At 32.3% G+C, this 10,726-nt stretch overlaps 1 protein-coding gene across 1 annotated transcript in view; it reads right to left on the bottom strand.

Moving 5' to 3' along the window:
- LOC137634852 (glutamate receptor ionotropic, kainate 2-like) overlaps positions 1-10,509 on the bottom strand; it is a 103,672-nt gene extending 93,163 nt beyond the window's left edge. Inside the window, exon 1 of the mRNA XM_068367405.1 lies at positions 10,318-10,509. Within this exon, the coding sequence (XP_068223506.1) occupies positions 10,318-10,429 (112 nt within the window). The 5' untranslated portion in view covers positions 10,430-10,509. The remainder of the gene's footprint in view (positions 1-10,317) is intronic.
- Positions 10,510-10,726: the final 217 nt, after the last annotated feature.

Genomic DNA, 10,726 nt, shown 5'->3' with positions numbered 1-10,726 from the left:
CACTTGCCACTCATTGTCGATTTCATCAATTAAATAAGGAAATATAATGACAAATGACGCTTGTATTATTATGGCACTTGCCACTCATTGTCGATTTCATCAATTAAATAAGGAAATATAATGACAAATAACGCTTGTATTATTATGGCACTTGCCACTCATTGTCGATTCATCAATTAAATAAAGAAATATAATGACAAATAACGCTTGTATTATTATGGCACTTGCCACTCATTGTCAATTTCATCAATTAAATAAGGAAATATAATGACAAATAACACTTGCATTATTATGGCACTTGTCACTCATTGTCAATTTCATCAATTAAATAAGGAAATATAATGACAAATAACGGTTGTAATAATGATTTCAAATGACAAAAAACCTAATTTTTCAATAGGATTAAAATACTGGAATGTATATCATGTATAAATCTATATTGCCTCCAAAAAACAAACAATATATATATATATATATGTATACAAACATACATATATATATATACATACATATATATATATATATACATATATATATATACATATATATATATATATATATATACATACATATATATATACACACACACACACACACATATATATATATATATGTATATATATGTATATATATATATATATATATATGAAGGATATCCCTTCTTAATACGAAAAATAATTTTGAAACAGGAATAAGTTACTGGAATGTATATCATATATAAAACTATATTACTTCCCAGAAAACATATGTGCAGGATACCCCTTCTTGATTAGAAGTCAAAGCGTAACAAATAAGATACTAAAATGATATTGTTCAGTAAAGTCCATCACTGTCTGCAATATAAATAAACATATACATTTATATTATCTAACCTGATAAATTCTCTCTAATTTCCACTAATTAAAATGAAAAAGGCAATGCAAGATGATGTATATTTGTTGTTTAGAATGTGCTATTGATGTTCAAAATATATTGTAACTGCCATTTACTGTTAAATATTGTTCAATATTGATTCTTTTCCTTCCCAGAAAGTTTTTACATTTCTGAGATTCCTCGGCCATGACGTAACTTAATATGATAATTTCATTCGATATCACCTTACAAAAATATATCAAACTAATAATCATATTGATTATTAGAACATACATCAACTAGAGGTACACCCAGTAGAGCGCAGACCTCCGTCCAAGCTGCTTATTTCTCGACCTTTTACTTGACTGTAACCTTGATCTTTGACCTTGAGCTTATAGAAGCACCTAATAGAGCGCAAAACGTCACGGCGACTTATCTATCGACCTTTTGCTCGACTGTGACCTTGACCTTTGACCTTGATCTTCCAAAATTTAACCATTTCCAGAATTTTACAGTTAATCCCTGTAAGTTTCATTACTATACGATTAAAATTGTGGCCAGGAAGCTGCTCACGAACAAACAAACGCATACACAAATAGGACGGAAAACATAACCTCCTTCCAACTTCGTTGGCGTAAGTAGTGAAATAAAATGTAAATTTATTTACTAATGGATAAAGAACAGCAAATTAACTACATTTTTGGCTGTCACAAGCAAACAAACAAACACACACATACACAAACAGGAGGTAAAACATAACCTCCTTCTAATTTCGTTGACGGAGGTAATAAAATAAAATGTAAATTCATTAACAAATGGAAAAATAAAAGCGAAACAACTGCATTTTTTACTGTTACAGTAATGAAACATTGTTAGAGATTCTCCCAATCCCGAGTTTATGAAATCTATCCACAGTTCAATTAACAGAATTGCATGATCAATCGATCTATCCAGGAGAGGGACCGACCAGCCAAGTGAGTAGTCTCGAATCATGGACAAAAGGGGAACTTCCTAATGAGCTATGGATGAATGGACATGCCTGAATGCTATACTTCCCATGATTACTTGAGCTTACTTGATTCTCTTTTATCTCCTTTGAAATTCAGGGGGAAATAATGGTTGGAAAGGATTGTGCGTGGTTAAAAGCGTACACATATACATACAGTGTATACATATGTTTTTAGATTTCAGTTCTCAAACTCATGACACAAAAGAAAAAACGTTCTGGGATTTTAGTTCTCAAAGTCATGAAAATTTCAAACAAACGTTTTGGGGATGTTAGTTCTCAAACTCGTGACACTTTCAAAGAAACGTTTTAGGATTTCAGTTCTCAAACTCGACACCTTCAAAGAAACGTTTTAGGATTTCAGTTCTCAAACTCGACACCTTCAAAGAAACGTTTTAGGATTTCAGCTCTCAAACCATGACACATTCAAAGAAACGTTTTAGGATTTCAGTTCTCGAAATCGACACCTTCAAAGAAACGTTTTAGGATTTCAGCTCTCAAATACATGACACATTCAAAGAAACGTTTTAGGATTTCAGTTCTCGAAATCGACACCTTCAAAGAAACGTTTTAGGATTTCAGCTCTCAAACTCATGACACCTTCAAAGAAAAGTTTTACGATTTCAGCTCTCAAACTCGACACCTTCAAAGAAACGTTTTAGGATTTCAGTTCTCAAACTCATGATGCAAAGAAACGTTTTGGGGTTTCTGTTCTCAAACGCATTACACTTTCAAGTACCATCTTTAAACACCGAAAAATACAGAGCATAAAACTGAGTGAATTTTCCCAAATCAAGTAAACTACTATATTATTTGTACTTACCAATCCCTATGAGTAAGCCTTTCTGCACTGCCAATCTTCGTAATAAACTACTAAAACTATAGCCATACTTCCAACTTCATTTTCTTATGCAATACTTTCCTTTCCTTCGTTCTTCTTTGGAGCAATGACAAAACATTCTTGATTAACAATAAACACATTTTACAACAGCTAGATAGCAGATAAGGTGAACAACGTTTTGGCAAATAGATAATCCTGGTAAACTTTCACTCTTGCATGAAATATTAATATTTGGCGATTTTCAAGTATTAATACTCATTATTAACAACACAAAACCATTCCTCGAAAACAGGAACCTCACGTATTTACATCTATTGGTTTCTATTGACCAGATATGGAGCGAAATAGAAAGCACACGTCTCTTTGTACCACTTCAGCAAAAATAAACACTTCTCGTCCACATCAAATCAAAATCTAGTGTTCTGATTGGTCGCTATTCTGAGAGGTAGAATCAGTCGACCAATGATGAGGCAGGGTGCATTTAGTGATGTTTCAAGGTTAAAGAAATTGTTACTAGGTATTTGGGGATGCAGTTTTTAGCTTTTAGAAGTTCTTGGCATATAAATGAAGATATTCCATGTGTTTAGGATAATATATATCATGTGTTGCTTGAATAAATGTATGTAATGATTTGAAATGTCTCGTATATATATCCATTAATTGATCAAGTTTATATGCTGTATATTGCCTTTGCCTGTTCGAAAAAATATTTCTTATAATTTTGAACCAAGATTCTCTTAAAAATATTTATATGAATTTATTCTATTTTTCACTGAGGGGTTTTATTTCGTTCTGTCCTCAAAAATATAATTTCGAAACAGGATATATACAATATATATATATATATATATATACTGTAAATATAGATCTTGACACACACACACACACACACACATATATATATATATATATACACATACATATATATATATATATATATATGCCTAAAGCTTGGAAAAACATCCTTATACTAATTCATAAAAAGGGAGACACAAAGGACCTGAAAAATTACAGTCCAATAAGTTTACTCTCCGTAATCTATAAAATATTTACATAAGATCATATTAGGCAGAATAGAGAGACAGCTAGACTTTAAATCAACCAAGAGAGAAGGCAGGCTTTAGAAATGGTTATTCAACAACTGACCGTATCCATATAATTAATTAACTAATGGAAAAATCAACATAGTACGACAAACCACTGTGTATAGCATTAACAGACTACGAGAAAGCATTTGATTCCGTATAAACTTCAGCAGTAATGAAAACCCTTAAAAAAATAAGGAATAGTAGAAACTTAGGTTAAAACACTTGAATATATCTATACAGGAAGTACAGCAATCCTGAAAATTCATAAAAATAGTGAGAAAATTCCAATTTAGGAAGAAGTTAGACAGGGAGACCCCATCTCTCTTAAATTATTCACAGCATGTCAAGAATTTTTTAAGATTTTCGGTTGGGAAAATGTTGGAATTAATATTAATGGGGATACCTTAACAGTTTAAGATTTGCAGATGACATGGTTGTGCTTAGTGTGACATAGGAGAAATTACAAAAGATGATAGAAGATTCGGATAGAGAAAGCAGACATGTAGGACTGAAAATGAATATGAGTAAAACTAAGATAATGTTCAATGAAAATGCAGACAAGGTGATAGAAGATTTGAGTAGAGAAAGCAGACACGTAGGACTGAAAATGAATATGAGTAAAACTAAGATAATGTTCAATGAAAATACAGACGACAACAAATAAGACTTATGGACGAGTGAATTCAATTTACTACTATCTTAGCTTTGCTCATATTCATTTTTCACTCCTACATTTCTGCTTTTTCTATTAATATCTTCTATCATCTTTTTTAATTCCTTCTCTAAGCAGGAACTAGGTCACCTGCAATTCTTAAGTTGTTAAGGTATTCCCCATTTATGTTAATTTCTACATTTGCTTTTTTAAACTTTAGTTCCCGATCTGAAAAAAAAACTATCCCACGCCTGGTACATGAAACAAGGCACTCTTTATGGAAGACTGATATCTATAATTGGACTTATGACTAACTAACAACGTATTTACTGCGGATATGAACGTATTTTGGTTAAATTTAAGATTTCTAATTCTATTGCTGAGTTCCAGTTGTTTGCTTTTAGAATATTTGGAACTTTTCTATATATTTTTGTGATAAATTTTATCTATATTTTAAATATAATTACCATAACTTAGACTATAGAAATTAGAAGAAAATAATATTATTGGAATTATGAAGTTTTTATGTACTTATTGAAATAAAAAATCTACCCATGAAAGTATGTTTTAGTAATCACAAACTTCTCCAAATTTGAACTGAATCCTAGTGTTTCTACTTCATATCAAGAGATGGCAGCACACGTCCCTAGTTCCATTCATGTGAATAATTCTATCTAACTGAAAACGGATGATAGATTGATAATTATTTAGAAATATGTGTGGCAGGATTGATACATATTTAGAAATATGTGTGGCAGGAATAAATGATATGGAATTCCAATTAAGCAGGCTATTTTAGGCTATTTTTAAACAAAAAATGACGTCATGGAAGGTTCCAGAATGCAAGGATTGAAAAATTCTACAAATTGTTTATTTTCATGGTCAATAGATGGCGAGGCAGTCGAGTACCAAATTGCTACTTATCCCCCATCATCCACTAATTATAATTTCTATTACTTCATTTCTGTTGCTATTTGGGCACAAAATTTCTATAAAACAGACGCACGTGAATTTGATGTTCCTTGTTGTCTGGCCTCAACTTAATTCTTAAGAAATTATGAATTTCACAATGAATGTTACATAAATATTTCCTCAGCAAACAATCGTTAGTTCAATTACATTTGGGGGTCAGGGATGGTGGGTCGCCAGATATGCCACATGTACTGAAAATTGAGATAATCGAATAATTACACATTTATTTGATCTCATTTTCAATTACCTTTTTATGAAACCAAAATATAATCAATATGTTTCATCGTATGACATGTATTGTTAGTAAAAACTACGTAGAGTAACCATATTGTTACGTTACGAAAGGCATAATTACGGAGACTCCTCCTACCTCCCTCCCATATCTCGTAACGAGTTTTACTTTACCGCCAATAGATGGCATCAGGGGCACCTTGTCCCAACTAAAATATTCAATTATTTGAAGGCCACGTGAGTCAAAAAACAGTGGTAGGAAGGGAGAGGCTAGAGAAAAGGTAGTTGGTAAATTGTCCAACGATCGTTTCCTTATTAGGAATGGATATTTTTATCAGGAAATGGTGTGAATTTTTCATATGATATAGGACGTAGCCTGAGTTAACTTATAAAAGTGTTTAGTATTTCCTTTCTTCATTAGAACACATGAATGGTAGGTCATTTCCCTGTACCAGTGACCAAAGTAACAATCATCAGCATAGTCAAGGCTGGTGGGGCGAGTTTGGGACAGCGCTGCCAAATTAGTTTCCTTGAATGGAGAATATAATTATTCAATAAAGATTAAAATCATTTAAGGAGTAATAGTTATATGTCAGAATGTGCATGACTAAAGTGTAATTTGATGTTCTTATAATCAGCGTAATCAACATTGACAAAACTAATAATTATAAAGAAAAAGATCACATTTCGGTGTCTTCGCCAACGCCTGACTATATTACGTCATCCACCGTCGAATTTGTGTTTGTTCATAAGGGCGTTCCAGAGTGTAAATCAGTTATGAAATAAACCTTATCATCCTTTTCTTTGGCAATGTTTGCATGTTAGTAAAGCTGGTTCTTGGCTAAATATAGGTTCAACAATCCACTAATTAATCAATCTTTTGAAAAATATCGATAAAGAAAGAATGAATAAAATGTTCACCAAAAAGTATATAAATTATTGTTTTTGAGTGACTAAAAATTAAATCAAGATGTGTGATGTAAATTGTTAAATTAGATGGATTTGTTTATAGAAAAATTAAATTAAATGTGATTATACTGTAAATATTGTGATTGTAAAGAATATGTAATCTAACTTTTTAATAAAAAGATAAAAAAAATTAATCAATTATATATATATATATATATATATATATATATATGTATATTTATATAATAATATATTCCCTTACCAGTAACGACTTCCCAAGTCAATGATAGGACAATCGTAATTATAAAAGAAACCCGATTCTGAAATACCGCTGAGAGAGAGAGAGAGAGAGAGAGAGAGAGAGAGAGAGAGAGCACCTACAAGACATGGATGCTGATGATCTCTGCAAATGAGTCAGAAGAGACAGAGTATACCTATGAGAAGATGGGCATATGTTTATTTATATAGGTGAAGTGTGGATGTTGCATTAAGCTATTAAAGATATATGACAATTATTTATCAACATTTATTTTCATTAATACGAATATTGATCGTGATGTTTTTAAGGAATTCGGTGCTGGGAATAGAGTTGAAGATGATACTTTGGAGAGACGGAAATGTAAGCAAACATGATTATAATGTCACCGGGATTAATGAGAATATAAATAGTTTTACTATTAACAAAAGTTTGATTCAAAGTAAATTATGAATAAAGTTTTCCTATATACAAAAGTTTGTTTCAAAGAAAGAGTTTCTTCTTTAACGATATCAAAGTCAGTTTAAATCATTGCTAATAAATCACAAGGATGGTATAATTTTCTATAAATTTTTTATTTGATGGAAACATTAACAAAAATGATAGATTGTTCACTGTCAAGAAAGATTAATTGATTTTTTTTTTTTCAAAGTATTAAAAACGTTTTTCAAATACCCCATGATAGACGGAAATGGGAATAAATGTTAGACTGGTCTAAACAGCCAAACGTTTATCCTTATTTCTATATGTCATAGGTTTGAGTCCTTGACCGGACAGGAATATCCCCCATTAAAGGCAGAGTGAATTTGATATTAATAAGTATTTGTAACCTATTTAAATAGATTCTGAATATGATACATCGGAAAACAAGTACCCAGTGGAGTTAAGAGCAAAGTATGACTTTTAAGTGTCTCTTTACTTATCTCTCAGTTTATTCCTACGTAAATAAATCGATAAATCATTTGGTTTTTAAATCACCAAAGATTACTTATCTCTCAATTTATTCCTACGTAAATGAATCGGTAAATTATATGGTTTTTAAATCACTTAAGATTACTTATCTCTCAGTTTATTCTTACGTAAATAAATCGATAAATCATTTGCTTTTAAATCACCAAAAAACCACTTACATCTCAGTTTATTCTTACGTAAATACATCGATAAATTATTTGCTTTTTAAATCACCAAAAAACCACTTATATCTCAGTTTATTCATACGTAAATAAATCGATAAATTATTTGGGTTTTAAATCGCCAAAGATTACTTATCTCTCAATTTAATTCTACGTAAATAAATCGATATATTATTTGATTTTTAAACCACCAAAAATCACTTATCTCTCAGTTTATTCTTACGTAAATAAATCATAAAAAAAATTGGTTTTTAATCTCCAAAGATTTCTTATCTCTTAGTTTATTCTTACGTAAAATAAATCGACAAATATTTGCTTTTTAAATCACCAAAGATTACTTATCTCTGAATTTATTCCTACGTGAATAAATCGATAAAATCATTTGCTTTTTAAATCACCAAAGATTAAAATTATTTTCTCCAGCACACTTATCTTCCACCTCGTCATCTTCATTCTTGCCCGTCAGTAAATGGATTATCCGATGACTGATGAGAACCAGAAAGTTTTAATGACTCCTGGACGAGGAGAGAGAGAGAGAGAGAGAGAGAGAGAGAGAGGTGGGGAGAGGTAAATTTCTTTCACCGCATTCCACCTCATTCATAAAAGAAATTTACCTCTCCCCACCCCCCCCCCCCTCTCTCTCTCTCTCTCTCTCTCTCTCTCTCTGTCCTTATATAAATATATATAAATGTATATATTTATATATTTATATATATATATACAATATATATACATATAGATATATATATATACTGTATATATATGTATATATATTAGAATATATATATAGTGTATATATCTACACAAATGTTTATGTATATAATATATATATATATATACACACGCCACACACACACACACACATATATATATATATATATATAATTACAATAATAAGCAAATCTAAAAATTCCACGCAAATTCTGATAAAAATCACAGCGATAATTATTCCCCGAACCATTTCAGGTTTAGTTCGACGGTACACAGTTAGCGTAATAGCTTCTACTGGCGAACGCTGCATATGACGTAAGTTGATTACAACCCTAAGCATTTGCACCCACAAAGGAGAGAGAGAGAGAGAGAGAGGAGAGAGAGAGAGAGAGAGAGAGTCTAAAAACATTATAGATATCATTATTTTGAGGTAAATAATCATTCTTTGAATAGAGAGAGAGAGAGAGAGAGAGAGAGAGAGAGAGAGATTCCAAAACATTATAGATATCATCATTTTGACTTAGATAATCATTCTTTGAGGAGAGAGAGAGAGAGAGAGAGAGGAGAGAGAGAGAGAGAGGAGAGGAGGAAGCTGGACGTAATTCTCGCCATAGTTTTGCATTTCAACTGAAGCAAATGTAATCGAAGGTAAATTGCAAGTCCGCCATGAATCAGAAGAGGAAGTGGGCGGAGCTACGTCGCATTTATCATAGACTAGATTTAATTGGTAAGGTCTATAAATAACAATCAGCAATTTCCGATGGCTTCATGAGATTTATTTATGATTGTAGTTTTTGATAAATGATTGCAGTTAGTAAAATGCACACATACACGTGTATATATATATATATATATATACATATATATATATATATATATATACTAGAGGGGCACTTAGGAGAGCGCATACCTCTCCCACGAAAGCTTATTTCTCTACCTTTTGCCCGACCTTGCCCTTGCCCTTGACCTTTGATCTTAACATGTATTAATTGGCGTGGATTTTCATACACTCAAATATGAACCAAAGTTTGAGATCTGTGACAATGGTGTCCAAACTTAGTGCTGATTACGTGAATTAGACATTTTGCTTGACTGTGACCTAAACCTTTGATCTTGACCTTCCAAATTGAATCATTTGTAGCTTTTTACATAAGAGTTAATCCCTGCAAGTTTCATGACTCTAAAATTAGAATTGTGGCCAGGAAGCTGTTCACAAACAAACACACACACAAACAGGTGGTACGTGAATTGCACATTTTGCTTGACTGTGACCATGGCCTTTGACCTTGACCTTCCAAAATTTAGTCCCTTCTAGCTTTTTACATAAATGTTAGTCCCTGGACAGTTTCATTACTCTAACTATAAGAATTGTGGCCAGGAATCTGTTCACAAAGAAACACACACAAACAGGTGGTACGTGAATTGCACATTCTGCTTTGACGTGACCTTGACCTTTGACCTTGGCCTTCCAAAATTGAATAATTTCCAGATTTTTTACATAACTGTTAGTTTCTGGAAGTTTCATTACTCTACGATTAGAACTGTGACCAGGAAGCTGTTCATAAACAATCACACACACTGAAAGGTAATAAAACATAAGCTCCCTCAAACTTCGTTGGCGGAGGTAATGAAATAGAAAACTACAGAATCGGGTGAATGTACTTACCAACTCTAATCACGTCCGATGATGAGATTTGCGGTAGGTGTAAAATCAGCAGGATTAGTGAGAACAGTATGGAATGGAGAACACATTTCACGGATCGAAATCTTGTCCTCATGCTGTCGTGTCTTTCGGCTCTCGTTTCATCTCTCTTCCCTCCACTTCGTCTCAGTGTTTCCTCAACGCCTTCAGAACGAGTTTCCTTCTTGTATTCGCAGTCTCTGGGATGCAACGCCACGTCTGTTTTCCATCGTTTCGGCTAAGCATATCACTCGCGGGCTTCTTGGAATAGGATTTAACGTACAATAGGATGATTTATCCTCAATCATTTGTCTTTTCTGCTTCGTTGACACTCTTCCCTTGAATGGGAGGGAAAACGATAGAATTTTCTAATGTCATGTTGTGGCTGGGTCTA

The sequence above is a fragment of the Palaemon carinicauda genome, chromosome 45 (assembly GCF_036898095.1).
Source record: "Palaemon carinicauda isolate YSFRI2023 chromosome 45, ASM3689809v2, whole genome shotgun sequence".
NCBI classification, from domain to species: Eukaryota; Metazoa; Arthropoda; class Malacostraca; order Decapoda; family Palaemonidae; genus Palaemon; species Palaemon carinicauda.
The sequence above is the reverse complement of the archived record's forward strand: the minus strand, read 5'-3'. Positions and strand labels throughout refer to the sequence as shown.